The sequence below is a fragment of the Nicotiana tomentosiformis genome, chromosome 8 (assembly GCF_000390325.3).
Source record: "Nicotiana tomentosiformis chromosome 8, ASM39032v3, whole genome shotgun sequence".
Taxonomy (NCBI): Eukaryota; Viridiplantae; Streptophyta; class Magnoliopsida; order Solanales; family Solanaceae; genus Nicotiana; species Nicotiana tomentosiformis.
Genome location: NC_090819.1, coordinates 89,451,236 through 89,471,768, shown reverse-complemented (window position 1 = coordinate 89,471,768; position 20,533 = coordinate 89,451,236). Strand labels below are relative to the sequence as shown.

Sequence of the window (20,533 nt, the reverse complement as noted above, 5' to 3'; positions counted from 1 at the left end):
AGTATTCTATCTATAACATGAAAAGAAAGTTCTCTTAATAATATTTCTATTTAGGATGAGGTTGGTGGGTGGGTGGGTTTGATGGGAGAGGGCGTTGGTGGGGGCGGAGAATATGGTGGGAAAGGTTGAAAAGAAATTTTGGAAAATATTTTCCCCTCTTGATAGGGAAAATATTTTCCTTCAATTGGAGGAAAATGAGCTAGTTCACGAGGAAAATCAAACATGGGAAAATTGGAAAAACATTTTCCGCCTTCATGCCAAACACACCCTAAGCACCCGTTTGGCCATAGATTTTGCTGAATTTTTTTCAAATTTGTTTTGGCAAATACATGCTTGTTTATAGATTTTATCCATATTTTGGCAATTTTTCAAATCCCAAAACCAGCTCAAGAGCTATTTTTGGCCCAAAATATTGTCGTTTGGTTTTTAAAAAAATTTCAATAATTGCCCCAAACTTTTGTGTTTTATAAAAAAGACCACTTTCTGTTATGAAATTCAACTTTTATTACTTCGATATGGAAAACAACTTGAACCGATGCTGGCTTAGTGGATTATGATGTTAGTTTGAATTGATAAAATGACAGAAGTGATTACAAATCCTCAATTTCAAAAGAGACAGTAAAGGCTTTTCATTTCCTTATTGAATCTTGATGTCTTAATTAAAGGTTCATATGTGTATTACTGATAAATGATCATTGCAGAGAATATATATATGCAATCATAGTACTCATGTATCATTAATATGCATAAAATACTACATTAGCTATTCAAGAGGTGGAAAATGTAATATCTTATTATATGACTTGTAAGGTGTATTTGGCTATCATATAACACTGTCTAGGATGTGGGGGGTGGTTCTATTTCTTTGGAACCCAACAACCATGCAGTCCATAGGGAAGACCATAAGGAAACTTTGCTCGTGCAATTTCTTCAAATGTGGATCCGTCCAATATTAGAGCATAACCTTCTCCATTTTTGTCACTGATCATTGAGATTACAACTCCTGCATATTTCCAGAATATTACACCTTGTTAATATATATGTTGCAATTCAATTGCCTGTTCTGTTGTTTTTTGTTTCGTTTTATTAGGCTTAGACTACGGTATTCACTTTCACAAAGCTGTGGGATCCAGGAAAATATGCTGAACCACATTGGGTTTGGGTTTATTATAAATAGATGTATTGATAAAATAATTACCGTCGTCTTCCTCGGTTGCACCAGGTCGAGGCACAAAGAATGGTTCAGAAGGCACAGCACCCTCATCGTACCAATTCTTTGCCTTTTTCTCAAACAAGTCAATCTGCAAAATATTTTGAGTCATTAAAATCAGTTATCGTTTGAAATAATAGATAAAAAAATTAACAGTTGTAAGCACTACTAGGTGGAGAAAATTAAGGAAAAAGAAGAGAATGAAGTGACCTTTGTAAGAGTGTTGGGGAAATTACAAGGCCTCTTAGCACCACAAGCATAAGCATATCTATATTTCTTGCCTAAATAAGAAGGATTAAAGCTGCACATATCCATGCCTCTCCCATGTTCATTTGGGTTCAATGCTGCTTCTAACTCTCCATATGGACTCCCATCTAATGGGATTCTAAATCTCCCAACCCTGTCAACAAACACCATTAGTCAAGAACACCCCTGGTGCAATTGGAAACACAGTAATGATTTGTCAATTATATTGTTTTTGATGTTTTCTTCTTCTTTTGGACAGCCATCCTGCTGGTATTTGGTTCCATTAGTCCGGCTAATTCAGATTCGTGTGATCCAGTAAGGTGATACAACACTGCCTACCAAAAGGCTTTTTCATATTCAAGACTCGAGTCTGAACCATTTCAGCTATCCTATCACACCTCTTGACGAGTTTTCAATTGTTAAGATATATGTCCATCAATCATCTTCGCTAATAAGGTTCATATTGATTTTATAAATAAAAAGTATAAAAATTTACATACAACTGACGTGCAAAACGGCAATTAAAAAAAAAAAGGTATCTTCAAAGTTTCAAAACTTGTGCTCCAGAGAACAGGACAATACAGTCCAGTTTTACTTCCGTTCAAAAGAGTTAAAGAGGAAAGAGTCAAGATAGTCCTCTTGACATCAACGGTACTTGGATTGTACATGAGAAAACAACAAATAAATTCCCTTTCCCGTAGACCTTTCTTGGATTTTAGGATGTTTGACTTAGCACAATATTTAAATTCAAAACGGTTGCTATCCATGCATGCAAATTAAACTTTGAAGACGTTTTTCTTCCTTGTTTGACCCAAGACGACGACATACTGTGCTTTTGTCTATATAGAAAAAGATTTACTCGTATGCTAATATATAGTGTGAACTGTGAAGGATTTTACACTATAACGTCGTTTAAATATGTAGTAGCGAGTTATCTGTTTTATTTTTTAAGTTGTTAACTTTAAGTTTTAAGGGACAGTTTACGTATATTTATTTTGGATTTAAATTACATATGATATCATAAATACTATTTTACACTATAAAAGTTAAACTTTATAGAAAAGCGCCGACGGTTTAAAAGTGCTATCAACAACAAAATTGAAAGCCTTTGTCAAGTTTGTGTAATTGTACCTTGCATCGGGCAAGACATCCTCGCCGTTGAATGACCGGAGATTCTCAAGCCGGAGCTTGTCAAGGATGGTGGTGTCGGCGCTATGTTCACAGCAGTCTGCAATAACAGCACTAACTCTGCCATCTTCATCTTTCTCCTCGTATGCATTTATGAAATGGAAAGTCACAAATAATGGCACTTCCACACTTGCCACCTTTTGAAATTTCCAAAACTATTTCAAAAACAGCATCTAAAAAAATATTCAATCTAATATAGTGAGAGGAGTACTTACAATATTGCCACTGGCTTTACACATAACATGCATGAAACCTTTGGAATGAGGGTGCCACTCAAACTTGTAAAGTGGTGTGGGCTCAGCCTTTAATAAATTTTGGGCACAATACCTTAGTGGCATTTCCGGCACAATAATATAATGTTCCGTCACTGGGAACGAATGGACCCATCCTGCTGCTGGTCCTCCTCTACAACTCACTCTCCCTATATACTTCCTCTCATTTGTTCCTTGTTCCATTCTCACTACCAAATATCCTGGATTTATCAAATCTGGTATCAACGTCCAAAACTCACTCTCCGTTACAATTGGATGAGCCGAATGTATCAACCCGCCTAACGAATCACTAAACTCGAATTTCCCTATTGTGTCAAGTGTGTTCGGATCAATTACGATTGATCCTTTTATTGTCTCCGTTAGGCAAACAACTCGGCCATCGCCGAGCTTAACGACTCCGGTGTTCGCGTTATCGGTTAGGGACGCACCGGAGAGTAATTTGGCCATGTCACCAATGTACGATATGAAATTGTCTGGCTTAGGTACTTCGGAAAATTCTCTGTAACAAATTTTGTTGTTGTGTTTTGCTGCTTTGTATGCCTCCGATTCGATTTGCCTGTGACCCATTATTAGCCGTCCGTTTTCGAAATGAAGACGGACTAAGGTGGCGTAGCCGTCGAAAAGGTGCCGGAAATTGTAGTTCCCTATGTGCCATTGTCCTGGACCATTTCTCAGGTATGTGCCATTCTACATAGACAAGAACATGAAAATTAATTTTATTTTTATTTGCCTCTCTTATTTATTTATTCATTTTGACAGGAATATATGAGTATATAATTAGAATTTTATATGCTGGGATTTGGACTTGGAACGTGACATGTTGAACGAGCTTTATCTGCTAATTAACCTACCAATTAAGACAAATTAAGGAAGCAATTTCAAAGGAAAAAAAATAAAGAAAAGAAGTTGATTATTTCTATCTTCTCAGATCTTAAATATTCTTGTCGCTGTGATATTATAACACTCTATATATCTTGAAAGAAGAGAATATTCTTTGCTGGACGTGGAATTTGCTAATTACCAATAAAAATATTGTGGAGGAGGACCATGAGATCATCATCACAAAATCACTAAGAATTTAATTATTCTTAGCTTCTTGACAGAGTGTTCATACTGTTCAGAAACCTTTGTTTTCATTTATATTTCTTCGTTTATAATCAGTTGTAAATCACTCCTACTTGATTCATATTTTCTTGAGAGAAACATGTCTATTCAAAACTTTTGGAAAAACTTATAACAAGCGACTTAATAAATAAAAAAAACTATCCCGTACAAAATGAAGAAATGCATGAAACTAAACAATAAACGTTAGAACTCATGTATTTAGGATTTAGCTTATATACACCGAACAACGTACCAGCCAGAGTGGTAAGTCGCCTTCTACGACGAGCTCTCCTTCCCATCTTTCTTGGCGAACGCTAGTCCATGCAGCGAGCTTCTTCTCCTTCTTGACCACTTCATCTGGTGGTAGAACAATCACGGGCAATTGGTTGGCTACGTTTGAAACCAATTTCAAGGCTAGATTTTTCTTGACTTTTTCATTGATTTTCACCTTCCCAAAATAAGGTTCATCTTTGCCATGATCAAATATGTCAGAAAGGATCTTGTTACAGTAAATTTTGGTTGATGAAGAAGCAAAAGAAGCCATGGATATGTGAAGAATAATATTATTAGAGCACTCTGTATGATCTACTACGTTAATTGTAGAACAAAAAAAGAGAGCAATGAAAGTGGTGAGAAATATAAAGTTAGAACCGTAGATTTATAGGTAAGTTTAATTAGAATCTTGATCGGTGGAATTCCTTCTCACTAGAAGACATGCTTACATTATGATTACAAACTAATTAAATATTTATGTATATAGGTTTTATGGACCACTAATTTTCAAGAAATCCAAAAATGTAATGCACCTATATTAGCCGGGAACACATGATAAGGCACGTGTCCTTGTACTTTTTTTCTCACCGTCCTTGCATTTTTCTCCTTAATATAACCTGGTAAATAGCATGGGGTTCGTGCAAAGTTTTGTAAATAAAAATAAAGTTACGCCAAAGGGGTTTATTTTTATTTAAGACAATGAATTTGCGGCAACTTTCTCTGTTTGTTTGATAGAATGGTATCCATCCCACTGAAGAAAAGCGTTGTGTGTCCCGTATTTGAAGTTCAAGTCAATTTGGGGTTGATAAGGAGATTGGCAAGAATGTCACACATCGTATTGGAGCGGGATATATGAAGTGGAGGCTTGCATGCGGCACCTTATATGATACAAACGTGCCACTAAGACTTAAAGGCAAGTTTTACAGTGTGGTTGTTAGATCGACTATATTGTCTGGGGCGAAGTATTGCAAGTCAAAATCTCTCATGTTCAGAAGATAAAAGTAGCGGAGATGAGAATGATGAGATGTATGTGTGGACATACTAGGAGAGATATGATTAGGAAAAAAGATATTCTGGATAAGGTGGGAGTAGCCCCTGTGGTGGATAAGATACGAAAAGCGAGACTGAGATGGTCCGGATATGTGACGAGGTGATGCGCAGGTATCCCGGTGATGAGGTGTGAGATGTTGGCTATGGTTGGGTCAATGAGAGGTAGGGGTAGGCCGAAAAAGTATTGGGGTGAGATGATTAAGCAGGACATGATATATCTTTAGCTTTCCGGGGACAATGACCCTTGACAGGAGGGGATGAAAGTCGATGATTAGGGTAGTGGGTTAGTGAGTAGTCGAGCGAGATTTTTTTTCTCCTATCTTTATTGCCGTTCTATACATGTGGTACTAGAGTATTCTCGCATTTTCTATTCTTTGATTTCTAATACTACCCGTTGTTCCTTTTGATCCGGTTATCTTATTTTCTAGTTGTGGTTACTGCTTCTCTTTACGTAGTTTCTTCTATTTATATACTTCTCTTAAGCCGAGAATCTATTGGAAACAGTCTCTTTCCCTTCACGAGGTAGGGGTAACACATGCACATGCACTATTTTTTTTAGACCCCATTTATGAGACTGTACTGAGTATGTTATTGTTGTTGTTGGTGTTGATATAGCTTTCACTTTGATTTGATCTTTTGATAAAGACGATTAAATAAGCACAATTATATTCGTAGGCTATAGCTAGAGATCGATTACAAATATTAATTAGATAAGTTTAGAAGTACAAACTTTTTAACAATGACATCAAACTTAGTGTAACGACCAGTCGTTTTGAGTTCTAGCACGTCGTCCGACGGTTTGAGGCCTTGAGTAGCTTCACTTCAGGTATTATGACTTGTACGTATGGTCATAATTGAATTTCAAAAAATTTGGAGTTGATTTGGAAAGAAAATTCTAATTTCAGAAGCTTTAATTGGAAGAATTTCTTAAGTTTGATTTGAAGTGGACTTTGGTGTTATCGATGTCCGTTTGAGGTTCTAAGTATTGGAATAGGTTCATATCGTGATTTGTGACTTGTACGCAAAGTTTGGCGTTATTCCGGAATATTTTGGTATGGTTCGGACGCGTACGTCGAAGTTTGAATGTTTGAAAGTTTAAAAAAGGATTTCGATCGTCGATTCGTAGTTTCGATGTTGTTTGGCATGATTTGAGACCTCGACTAAGTTCGTAATGTATTTTGGGACGCGTTGGCATATTTAGTCAAGGTTCCGGGGGCATCGGGTGAATTACGCATGGTTAACGGATCGGATTTTGGACTTAAAGAAAAGCTAGAGAATTCTGGTTGCTGGTGCAACCGCTTTTGCGGAAGCTTCACCGCATGAGTGACCTCGTAGAAGTGAGGCAGTGAACCGCAGAAGCAGCTGGAAGTGAACTGGGCAGAGGTTGCAGGTGCGAATAAATTCCCGCACCTGCGTGGTCGCATCACGCAGATGCGACCACTGGAGCGCAGAAGCGGAGGTTGGCCAAGAAGGTGTGGGCCACAGAAGCGAACATGGTCGCGCAGGTGCGCGAGCGCAGAAGCGCTTGAGGCCCGCAGAAGCGGAAGCGCAGGTGCGCTACTGGGGGCGCAGAAGCGAGGGCTGTTGGTTTAAGCTGGAGCCGCACCTGCGATGGATTTTTCGCAGGTGCGGGGCCGCAGAAATGGCTACTATTCCGCAGGTGCGAGGAAGCGCTGGGCAGAATTGGGTTTTTATACGGGATTTGACCCATTTTCTTTCATTCTCTCTTGGTTTGGGTGATTTTTGGAGAGCTTCAAGTGGAGGTTTTCATCATCTATGTCAAGATAAGTAATTCCCACATATTGTGAGTTAAATACATGATTTATATGCGGATTTGAATATGAAAATTTGTAGAAATTTGAGATTTTGGTAGAAAACCTAGAAATTGATAATTTTGGAATTTGACCACAAAATTGGACATGGAAATTGGAATAAATTATATATTTGAGTTCGTGGTGTTATGGGTAAAGTTTATCTTCGAATATTTTTAGAATCCGGGCACGTGGGCCCGAGGGTTGACTTTATTGAGTTTTAGAGCGGAGTTGGGAATTGTTATAAATTGATTAATTATAAGTATTGGAGTATATTTTGATTGAATTACACATTGTTTGACTAGCTTCAGATCATTTGGCTATAATTGAAAAGTTAGAGAGACGTTAGAGCCAGTTATGGAATTTCGGAGCGAGGTAAGTCTCCTATCTAACCTTGTGAGGGGAAAACTACCCCCTGGTGATGTAATTGCTATGTGATACTAGTTGTGAGTGTTACGTACACACGAGGTGACGATAGTCCGTACGTAGCTAAAGCATGTTTATGTCCGGGTAGACTTAGGACCTTATCATGTAATATTTGAATTATTGGAACTCATGCTGTTGGCTTAATTACTTGAACTTATAATTGAAATTAATTTAGAAATAAATATATGTATATTAGGCCGAGTCTTTTCACCTTGAGTTATTGGCTAGTGATTTGAGAAACGGTAAAGATTATATTCACGTTGTGCTCATGTACTGTATTGTAAGCACGTGTCTTGTAATTCGATACTTCCTTTCTTGTGGAGCGGGCCGAACGCCTCGGCAATATAATAGATGCATCTATGATTCGTGCTGTTCGACCCTCGGCAGTGTACACATTATTCTGGATCAGGCCGAACGATCTTGGCATAATCGTGCATTATATCGCTGGTAGTCCGAACATTCACGAGATTATCTTTCCACTGATGCCCGACATTTTATATGGTATTCCTTATTCATTTGATATTGGCACTTTACATTTTCTGAGTTGTTAAGGTAGAATACAAGATTGAGAAATTCATACTTTAAAGAAATATTTGGAAAATTATGTAACTTACAGATTTACCCCATTATTGATGTGTGCTTCATATCTGCGTATGATTTATTATATTGCTTTATTGGACCTCTAGTAAGTGTCGATGTCGACCCCTCGTCACTACTTCTCCGGACTTAGGCTAGATACTTACTGGATACGCGTTGATTTACGTATTCATGTTGCACTTCTGCACTAAATGTGCAGGATCTGTCAGGTTCGTTTGGTGATCATCTTGGCGCGTAGGCGCACCTGTTGAGGGGACTTTATATGAGCTGCATTCCAGGCTACGCATCGCAGTCCACCGAGTCTCCATCGTACTGTTTATTTTATCCTGTCTTATTTACATTCTGGACAGATGTTGTATTATTATTGTACTCCTTAGAAAATGTTCATGCACTTGTGACACCGGGGTTTGGGTTTATACTAGTTGATGCTTACGGTTTCGTATATTATTATCGCCTTTTATTTCTTTTATAAACTACAAATGTTGTACATTCCCGTGAATTTAGAAGTGTAAATCTCCTTCCTTATTAAAATCTATGATTTCGAAAGTAATAAAATGAGTAATTAAATTGATAAATCACCGTTGGCTTGTCTGACGGCGGTGTTAGGCGTTATCACGACCTATAGTAGATTTTGGATCGTGAGAATTAGGTTTATGTTAAACGAGACAGATTCAAGATTTAATATCATTATTATATACACACACGACACATATATACAGTAGAACTGTAGGAGACGGGGAATGTGATTGCACCCACTGCTACGTACACGTGATTCACTTTTAGATATTAATTGGTGTTAATAATATCGTAATTTGTAAGTATTAAATTAAATATTAAAAATTGCACAATGTTTAAAAATGCATGAAAAAGGCGAAAACTATTTGGCTGCATCAATTGCTTTATACTGTTTTACCTCTACCGGTCTACCCATGCCTAATATATGAGACTGAAGTAATTTTTGGTTACCTTAACCGTTATTTCTTTTGATGTGTATGAAGACTGAAGAGTAACATTTAAACAATTGCACAGTTTTCTCCTGATCAAGTGACATTTTCTATTTGGTTGGATGCTTTGTTTGAGGTTAAGATAATTCAAATTAAAGGGCAAACGTGTACTCCTTGTTTTTTTTACTTAACCTATCTTTATTCATTCTGGCTAAATTCTATTAAGCTTGAGCAAAAAAAATACTTTTCGATTCCCCCGTCTTTGTTGTGAGAAATTACAAACGATAGAGTACTATATTTGTTTGCTTAATTTGAGCCTTTCTAATTATTAGCATAAAATTTCAATCAGATGACACCTTTCATTTTGTTTTATCTTCCTTATTCTATATACTATATAACAAGGACAAAAAGCCCTGAATGAAAGAGAACTTTTATAGGAATATGCCATCTACATGCGATATTGATCTGCATCAAATCCTTCAGTTTAGCTCAGTGTTCAATAATTTTTTATTGCTCCCAGGTGTGGGGTACGGTTGCCTATGTTGGATATTTATACACGTAAATATGTGCTTAAAATAAACTATATTTAGCAACTTACCTACAACGTATTATCTTTTCCACTACCCAATTCTTATGTAGAACTTCTAAATATTTTATATATATGGTTTGCTAAGTTTTATTACCAAAACACTTTTCATTCGGCATATCTGTGCAAATCAGCACCTCTTCATAGCACGCTGAAATATATTATGACGTTTACAGTTTGATTTGTCTTGATAAAAATTATTCTGAACGATTGCTTTTATGTAAGATTTACTGCACTAAGCAATTAGTGTAAATTGGAATAATATGAGAAATGAAAAGGGGCAAAAAGATTGACAAATCAGAATTTAACTATTAACCATTACGTAAGCGCATAAATTACAGATAGAAAATATTCTTAACTACCAAGGATAAACGTAAGTGTACAAATTAAAAGATTGAGAAATCAGAATTTATATTGGTCCGGTCAATATTATCTAGGTCCTGTTTTCCTTAATTTGAAAAGGATTTTGTTGAGTTTAAGCTTGTTATAGCTTAAAATAGAGTGAATGGGAAATGGAGGGAAAAATAATTTTTTTTGAATTTTCTTTTTTGACAAAGAGACATTGTCCCATATTGGAGGAGGAAAAGAGTTTTGATGGGTATATATACAACTCCACTTCTTCTAACTCTTAAAGAGATGAGAAGAAGGCAAGCCTCAAGATGTCGTCGTTGTCGCTCGGCTTTGGCTTTGGCATTGGTCAAATGATCTGATTGATTGATTATTTTTTTGGACCAAATTTATTTGTTAATATTAAGATTAATTTAATATTATTTTAATTCAAATTAGCCGTTATTGTAACGGTAAAATTAATTTTCCTCCGTGTTTGATTTTTTCCGTTAGAATTTAAATTTGGCGATTTGCGTAATGACAGTTTTATAAAACAACCATTTTGAGTTGTAGCCTTTAAATGAAGAGTTGCAACTCTTCGGTATTATCCAACTTTTTGGCTATAAATACATGATCTTTCCCACAAATTTTTCTTACGAAAATTTTGATTTCTCATTCTTCCTTCTGCATTATTTTTAACAGAAACAAAATAGTAAGTGTGATTTGCTACCGATCTTTGAGTTCGTTGGTCACTGGGGTTTGAAGTAGCGGTACACTAGTGAGGGTAATCCATTCTATCCTGGGAGGAAATAATCCTAATCCTCGGGTACTAGGAGGAGATTGAGTTCCTTAAGGAAACACTGTGAATTCAGTGGGCTCAGATTAATTTTCTGTTTCTTCGACATTTCTGGTTTTACTTTGCTTCTGGTTCTTGAATATATTTTTGAGTACAAATTAATAGCAGATTTCACACGATGAATCTGTTAAATGTTGAAGAATTAATGGAGGACATGAGCTCGATAAGAGCTCTAATGGAGGAGTCGGGGGATACAAAAAAGAGAGAAAAACATGTATTGAAGCTTCCAAAAGGGGAGCTGAGAGGAAATGAAATCAACTCAATTAAAAAACTAATATTTTCCCTTATTTATACAATTGAATGCTGATTAACTCACTACAAATTTAACCAACTGACAACTGTCATTTAACAACTAACAACTCTACAAAGAATTAGCAAAAGAATTAATTAATACAATGCTATGTACAATCTATAATCTCAATACCCCTCCCCCCTCCCCCAAGTTGGAGGTGAGGAGCTCACCACTAATTTTTAAGGAGTGTGGAATGTTTGACTCTTGTGAGAGACTTAGTAAAGATGACAGCCAGTTGGTCATTGTGGAAATATGATGCAGAGAAATCAACCCTTTTTGTAGTTGATCTCGCACAAAGTGGCAATCCACTTTGATATGCTTCGTACGCTCATGAAATACATGATTCCTTGCTATATGTAGGGCAACTTAGATTTCACCAAAAATAAAAATGGGCAAGGACAAATAAATAATTAATTATGCAAATTTCTTTGATTTCTAGCTAATAGGGTTGTCCCCAAGCAATACAATGTATCCACTAACTGGTTTTCTGGACTGGGGGCAAGTTGCCCAATCTGAGTCACATAAAACTTTGACTTTATAATCTGCACTGTAGGTAAGAAATATCTCTAAGTTTGGATCACATTTCATGTACCTCAGAACATGATATGCAGCCTTTAGATATGGCTCTCTGGAACCTTGCATGTATTGACTGAGACGTTATACACTGTAGGTTATGTCAAGTCTAGTATTTGTGAGGAAATTTAGTTTCCCAATTAACTTCTTGTAGTAAGAAGGGTCTGTCAATAAGGGCCATTCATCAGCTTTCAATTTCACAGAGGGATCCAGAGGAGAGCTCATGGGAGGACAGTCTACACAACCAAATTCTTTTAAGAGGTCCACAGTAAACTTTCTGTGTGACATCAATACTCCATTATATCTGTATTGAATCTCCAAACCTAGGAAATAATAAAGTCTCCATAGGTCCTTTTTTTTGAAGGTGTCATGCAAAAATGCTTTCAAACATTCAATCTCTTGTAGGTGAGTTCATGTGATGAGAACATCATCAACATATACAATTACAAATACCACTGATCCTTCAAAAGGAAACACATTCTCATAAAATATTACATCTCTTGAAATATGTATTTTCTTCGTGGCTAGATCTAGGATCGTGTATCCTTTTGTCCCAAAATGATACCCTACAAAAACATGAGGGATAGACCTTGGTTCAAACTTATATTTATGGGTTTTGAGAGTGGTAGGAAAATAGTGACACCCAAAGCTTCTAAGATAGGAGTAATTTGGTTTATTTTGATACAATAACTCAAATGTGCATTTGTTTTTGAGTAAGGATGAAGGTAGTCTGTTAATCAGATAGGTGGAGGTCAATATGCATTCTCCCCAGTATTGCAGGGTAAATATAGATTGATATATGAGTGCCCTAGATGTTTCCAACAAATATTTATATTTTCTTTTCACTGCACCATTTTGTTGTGGTGTATATGAACATATTTTATGATGTACAATACCCTCTGATTGAATGAATAAAGTGGCTTCAGAATTGGTGAACTCAAGGCCATTATTAGTTCTTATAGACTTAATAGTAGTGTTGAATTGGTTCTCTATCATGGCTGAAAAAGCCTTAAATGTGTGAAGGGCATTGCTTTTGCAGCTTAGCAGGTGACTCCATGTGGACCTGCTATAATCATCCACAAGAGTGATGGAGTATTTATATCAATCATGTGTTGTAACATGGTAAGTCCCCATAGGTCAATGTGTAATAGTTCAAAAATCTTAGTGATAAATGTTGTTCTTTCTTGGAAGGGTAGTCTAGTTTATCTTGCCATTGGTCATATATGCCAAAGGAAAGATTGTTTGGATGCAAATGTAACTGATATAAAGGAAATTTCTTTTATTTTGACAAAAGGTACATATCCTAATCATTATGCCACAAGAGATCAACCGTGTTCTTAGAAACCAAAGAAATATCAGAGATACATGAATCACTTTTATTGCTGGATGTGTTATTACAGAGTGGTATGAATGTGGAAGTGAATTATTCTCATTACTAGTATGAGATGGAACAGTAAAAGTATATGCAACATGAATAGCAGAATGTAACTTATTTTTATCTGTAACATGAGAAGAAAAAAGTGAACTAGATGTGTCAGGAAGAGCTAAACCAGAATTGTAGGTGTTTGAGCAGTGGAAGTATAGACCAATTTCTAGTGGCCTTTTCAGTGAAGGGCCCTGTAGAAGTATGCACATAAACTTAGTAAATACCTCAATACAATCAAGTTGCACAGTTAAGGAATGGACTAATATTAAATTGAATTTGAAGCTAGGCACAAAGAGGACTTTTCTAAGGCTAAACTTAGGACTCAGGATCACATCACTAATTAGTGTCACCTTTACTATGTATCCATTAGGCAAGTTAACTAGTTATGGGTGAACTAGAGTCCTGATGTTGGTTAGTAGTGACTTATTATAGGTAATATGGTTTGTGGCTCCATAATCGAGTATCCAAGAATCAACACATGATTTTGAACTTTTACATAATTGATCACTAGAATCAAAATAAATAGAGCATGCTGAAATACCTGTAAAGTTTACAACTCTCCAATTTATGTTGGTACTTCCAGATTTGTCTCCTCCACCTTGAAAACTCTCCAAGATGCTAAGCAGTTATCCATATTGCTCTTTGGTCAGATTGTGCATAGTCCGACCTTGCTCCTGATTCTGAAGGTTGTTTCCATCTTCTCTAACTGCAGCTCCCTCACTTGATGACCCAAACACATTTTCTGCCACTCTTTTTCCCTTGTTGAATTTAAAATTCTGCGAAATCCATAAAGCTTGTAACATTTATCCTTAACGTGCCTTGGCCTTTGCAGTATTCACAGAACAAGCAAGGTCTATTTGGAAAAATGATCAGAAGGAGAAGGCTACAGGATTGATGCCTGAGCTCTGATACCAAGATAAATGTTAAAGAATTAATGGAGGACATGAGCTCGATACGAGCTCTAATATAGGAGTCGGGGGATACAGAGAAGAGAATGTACTGAAGCTTCCTGTCACGACCCAAAATCCAACTAGTCGTGATGACACCTAACCCATCCCGTTAGGTAAGCCAATTTTTAACTAATCAATTTCACTAATAATTATTAAAGTAATTTAAGTGAATAAAGATCCTAATCTTACACAATCCCCAAGAACTAATAGTACAAATCATGAGGTTCTAAGAATAGAGTATAAAAGCAAAAATAAAATAAATATATAGTCTGTATGAATAATACATAAACAGAGCTTTTATAAATCTAAGGCTACCCTGAACAAGAGGCAGCTACAACAGGAACGCAGGTACATCTTCAAATCCCGCAACCATCGAGCACGGCAACAACGACAACCAATATCTGCACGCAATGTGCAAAAGTGTAGTATCAGTACAACCGACCCCATATACTGAATAAGTAACAAACCTAGCCATAGGTTAAAAGTAGTGATGAGCTTCTACCAAGATCAGAGTCCAACTTCCATAACCAACAATAGTTCATAACAATATTAAACAAATAATACCCGAAGTAACTCAAGAATAAAGGCTCAGCTAAATCATGACTTCTGAAAATAGTTCTGCCTTTCAAGTACATCAATAAAAACCTGAATCATATACCGAAGATTACCAAAAATATGAATAAGTTTGAACAATAAATTTCTCAAAAAAAATCTTTTCAATAATAAACAATATGTCTCATTTTCTTTCTCAGATAACCAGTGTAAAACAAATGCATCACTATGCCCATCTGTCAACATGTGAGAGAAATCATGAATAATGTGATACCGTACAACTTGAGAAAAACACATCTCTATGCATATATGTCATGTGTGCATCTCAATGCAATGTATCTCAGAGATTGCACTCATGTACTCACACTCTAAGAGTACTCAATCTCATTATCTCGCATTCTCTCTCACTGTGCTCAGCACACTCAATCACTCAGCGCTATACAATACCTACTGCAGCGTGCAGCCCGATCCTTGTTTATAGTCGACTGCGCTCACTGGGGGTGTACAGACTCATGAGGGCTCCTACAGCACAAGCGCTATAAGCACGGATAACTCATTTACTGCACGGATAACTCACGTGCCATAATATAAATATCTGGATCCGCACGGCCAACTCACGTGCTGCATGGCCAACTCACTTAATAATATAAGGATCTACACGTCCAACTCACGTACTGCACGACCAATTCACATGCAATAATAATATCTAGATCCACACGACCAACTCACATGCAATAGTATAATATATAGATCCGCACGGACAACTCACATGCAATAATATAATATATAGATCCGCATGGCCAACTCACATGCAATAATATAATATATATATAAAGCCAACATGGCCTGCTGCGGCGTGCAGCCCGATTCCAAAAATATCCTTACAATCAGGCCCTCGGCCTCCCTCAGTCATCAATCTCTCCAGTCTCTCTCTCATGGGCACACAATGTAATGAGAATAGCCCAAAAATAATGATATGATGTATCAATAAATAACAACAGACACTGAGATATGATATGCAAAGAAATGAATATGACTGAGCATGAATTTTTAATTAAAAATAAATATTTCACATCAATATGACCTCTGTGGGTCCCAATAATACTGGCACATAGCCTCAATATAATTTTTAATATGTTTTTCAGTTCAATTTCTTTAACACATAAAACTGCATGGAAAATGCCAAGATTATTTAACTACAAAATTTCACAGAAAATTTTTTGTCATAATTTCTATAGTACACGCCCACACGCCCGTCACCTAGCATGTGCGTCACCTCCCAACAATTCACAAAATACATATATTCACGGTTCATACCCTCAACTTCAAGATTACAAGAGTTATTTACATCGAACAAGCCAAATCCAATGTCGAGCAAGCTAAGCAATGCTCCAGAAATTTCATTCTGCGCGTATCAACTTCCAAACGGCTCGAATCTAGTCACAATTAATTTGATTCAGTCAATAAAATTTATTGAAATTAATTCCATAAGAAAATGCTAATTTTTCGTCAAAATCCGAAATTTAGCTCAAAATATCGCCCGTGGGGCCCACATCTCGGAATCCGACGAAACTCACAAAATCCGACAACCTATCTAATTACAAGTTCAACCATACTAATTTCACTCAAATCCGACTCCGAATCGGTGTTCAAATCTTGAAAAATTATTTTTATGAAATTGTAGAAATTCCTCTGATTTCTTTTGAAAAAATCAATAATCTAACGCCGAAAACGAATATTAATTCATGGAATATAATTACAAGAGAGTCAAGAACACTTATCCCAAGTTTAGCGAAAAATTTCCTCTCCAAAGTCGCCCAATCCGAGCTCCAAAATACGAAAATGAAGAGAGAAACTAAAACCCACGATTTTATCTTCTGACCAGTCATTTACTCTTCGCGATCGCGAAGAACAAAACTTTCCTGCCCAAAATTTGCCTTCCGCGATCGCAAAGAACAAATGCCCAACTCTTCCAGACATCCTCTAATATAATGGTCATAACCTTTTGTACAAAACTTCAAATTGCAATTGGTTTAGCTTTCTGAACACTAGACACCAAGGGCTATAACTTTCATTTGTTGTCATTTCCCAATTCCTTATACATTTCTAGATATAACTTCTAAAGACAGCCCTGTGCAACAGAGAATTTCCAAACTCTTCCCAGACACCCTAGAGTATATCTACCATAACTTTTTGTACACAAATCCAAATGATATTTGGTTTACATTTCTAAAAACTAGACATCAAGGACTATAACTTTTATTTTTGGATTATCTCCAAAGTCCTTATAGATTGCAAGATACAAGCTTCCAAAGTCGGGCCAGTACAATAGAATTTTCCTCTACGCGATCGCAAAAAGGCTTCTGCGATCACGATTCACAGTGCCCAAACAACAAAATTACTCTTTGTGATCGCGACCATTTGTCCGCGATCGCGATGCATACCTCTGTGGCCAAAAACTAGCAACTAAGAATGGCCTAGAAATGGTCCAAAACTACCCCGAAACTCACCCGAGCCCCTCGGGACCTCAACCAAATATACCAACAAGTCCTAAAACATCATACGAACTTAGTCGAAGCCTTGAATCACATCAAACAACGCTAAAACCACGAATCATGCCCCAATTCAAGCCTAATGAACTTTGAACTTTTAAATTCTATATCTTGTGCCGAAATACATCAAATCAATCCAGAATGACTTCAAATTTTGCACACAAGTCATAAATGACATAACGAAACTATTCCAATTTCCAAAATCGGATTCCGAACTCGATATCAAAAAGTCAAACCCCCGGTCAAACTTCCCAAAAATTCAACTTTCGGCATTTTAAGCCTAATTCCACTATGGATCTCCTAATAATTTTCTGGACATGCTCCTAAGTCCAAAATCACCATACGGAGCTATTTGAATCATCAGAATTAAATTTCGAGGTCGTTTACACATAAGTCGACGTTCGGTCACTATTTTAACATAAGCTTTAAACCTTGGAACTAAGTGTTCCAATTCATTTCAAAACCTCACTGGATCCGAACCAATTGCCACGGTAAGTCACACAACAATTGTAAAGCCCAATTTGAGCAGTAAATGGGGAAATGGGGTTGTAATACTCAAAACGACCGGTCGGGTCGTTACATTCTCCCCCACTTAAACATACGTTCGTCCTCAAACGTGCCAAGAGTTGTTTCCAAGCCATCAAATTACTGTTTCATCTTACCACACACATTCTCGGGGTGATCTCACGTCACCCTATTCTATATAGGCCTGACCACACAATATAACCGAAAATCGTTAATTTAACCTTAGCCCAAAACCCATAGAGCAAAATTTCTAACATCCAAAATTCTTTTCAAGACCTAAATCTCACATCTACACTCTGTATAAGTCCGAACAAGATGCATCGAGCCATAACTATAACCACAAATATAATCACCCAGCATATTACATAACTCGCATGCTCATAGTACCATTCCTGACCACAGTGACTACTCCAAAACCAACCAAATACTAGTATTAAACCCATATCAAACCAAACCTCATCCCAAAACCTTCGTATACTGTTGATAATAAAAGAAACATGCGAAATTTCATGACCACTTACCAGATCAACAAGTCACAGAGCTCTCTCGTCCCAACCAGAACCATAATCACTACAACTGAGCCGACTCTCAATATTATACTTCCGAATATACCAAAATCAAACCTGATACTACCCATTCTAGGTCCAATGACCTTATATTTCTAAACACAACTATTCCATAGACATACCGTACCAATATAACTCAGAGCCATAACCCGTGCACTCCGTGCACCAATAAGCAACAATTCAAATATACCCAGTCATGGAAAATGACTCAAATGAGAGAATTTCCCCGCTAGATTAACAAGTACCGCCACAATGAAACATTGAAAATTCATCATATACCGTAGAACCATCACCTGATTCTAACACAAGGTTCATACCTAAACATAACTCTGTTGCAATGCGTGACCCCATCCAAACGCTGGTCCATAATATATACCTCGAGCCACCCCGCTCAAAATCAATAACCACATAGAGGCAAAGGACAAAAATGCCACACAAAACCAGAAAGAACATAACCATTACGCAATCGCTCATGCAATACCCAAATATTCTCAAATTCCGCTATAAAGCTTAAATAGAACCGCACCATCTGTGCACATAACCAATGAATCACAACTCCTCGTAGCATAAAGGAGTAACTCACAGATCATTTGAGAACACGAATAAGTTCAACATCAACCAATGACGCATCCCTCAACAATAGCAGTATGGAGCCAACCATTTCGGTTCGGTGTAGAATACACATCTTAATTGTTACTACCTATGGACCCCAAATCAACTCTCGTCACCACAATAGATAAATAACCCTCCGAAAATTCACCACGACTGATTCATAATACATCATATCATCTGACTCGCTTCGGTCACGACTTCATAGTCCACAATCACAAAACTATCTACTCCTGAGAACTCCTAGTCTCCAAATCCATAGAACACACAAATCGCTATTTCTGATTCCATCAAATTTAAATTTCTCTAACTCAACCAAGCCATGCAGGTTGCCAAACCCAAGAGTATTTCCACAAAGTACCTGTAGAAAACCCCCACATCATAAGCACTTAAAGAACTGATTATATCCATTACCATACTGATCTAACCTACTACCAAGCTGTCCTATTTCTCCAAGTCCCTTCCGAATTTGTCTTGAAATTGATACTTCTCCTTGCTAAAACACCACAATCTTTAACCATAACTCACCCCACAAACCTTAGCATAGAACCACAATGCCCAACGGCCCATAAGCAACTGTATTCTTCTTAAGCACCTTCAAAAATACCACAATGGTAACACCCGCTCTGAAAATACCTTATGTGAATTTGAAATTGTTCTCCTCACCCTCCTTATACTAAAACATAGAATCCATAGTCATACAGAATTGTCGCAAGTCCAGGCACCATCCCGTGTAAATCTCAGGTTTTATCCATACACAAGTCCGGAAAAATTCTCAATTGCTATATAAAATTCTCAAACCCACTAGAATTTTCTCTGGAGTCACCCATTTTGCTCAAATTTATTGCACCGCCCAAATGGGTCAAAAGACACCTGCCCCATTAGCACAACAACACTCAAAGAAGTAACTCTACTTTAATACCCCCAATCAAATTCATACTCCGTGCGTACTACATATTTTGAAAATAACAACTCACTCATCCCATGATTTTTCACATACTCATAAAGTACAATATGACCCGTAACCAAGAATTCGTTTACTCAAGTCATTCTCGAACTTCATCTCTACAAGTCATAACTAATCCACAAGTATGCCTCAGACCAAAACTAAAATTTAATATATAATCATGAAATTAAGCCGTCTACATCAGGCTCCCCCACTTGGCTCCAAGCCATAAATTTAAACACTCCATAACTCACAATATCCATACTCTACTACTGCCCTAATACTTCCGTCAGTTCAACAAAAAATTTTCTCAAGCTCATACAACGCCAACCATAAAAATACCCCAAATCATCTGCTAAGCTCGCAATCATTCTCTTGACAGTCAAGTCAACTTTCTCAGCCAGATTCAAATTCAAATCTCCACACATATGCCCCGCTGACGGAACAATGACTCTCCGCTCATATATGAGGAACACACCTACGTACATTACTCTCCAGATATAACCCACATCCCTAGCCTTAAATTGGCATCTTGTTATATCTTTTCGCAGTCACAATTACTATGCAATCACTTAGTCAATCTGAGTCCAAACTCATTACCCAGACATAAGAATTTAATTTACCCCAAAATTTAACAATATGAAAGATCCTT

At 37.0% G+C, this 20,533-nt stretch overlaps 1 protein-coding gene across 1 annotated transcript; it reads right to left on the bottom strand.

Annotated features, from left to right (window-relative positions):
- Positions 1 to 709: 709 nt before the first annotated feature.
- Positions 710 to 4,661, bottom strand: LOC104117083 (carotenoid cleavage dioxygenase 8 homolog B, chloroplastic). The gene is made up of 6 exons (XM_009628066.4): positions 4,274 to 4,661; positions 2,860 to 3,603; positions 2,588 to 2,781; positions 1,421 to 1,610; positions 1,199 to 1,301; positions 710 to 1,003 (listed from the first exon to the last, which is right to left on the bottom strand). Exons 1-6 carry the CDS (start codon positions 4,562 to 4,564, stop codon positions 858 to 860), a joined length of 1,668 nt encoding a protein of 555 aa, XP_009626361.1. The 5' UTR covers positions 4,565 to 4,661; the 3' UTR covers positions 710 to 857.
- Between the last annotated feature and the right edge of the window lie 15,872 nt (positions 4,662 to 20,533).

Excerpts from the sequence above, each read along its gene's own strand:
- LOC104117083 (XM_009628066.4), bottom strand. The coding sequence starts at position 4,564 with ATGGCTTCTTTTGCTTCTTCATCAACCAAAATTTACTGTAACAAGATC. Across the intron at positions 1,611-2,587 it reads GATGTCTTGCCCGATGCAAG|GGTTGGGAGATTTAGAATCC; the intron begins GTACAATTACAC and ends GTTTGTTGACAG. Across the intron at positions 1,302-1,420 it reads TCCCCAACACTCTTACAAAG|ATTGACTTGTTTGAGAAAAA; the intron begins GTCACTTCATTC and ends AATATTTTGCAG.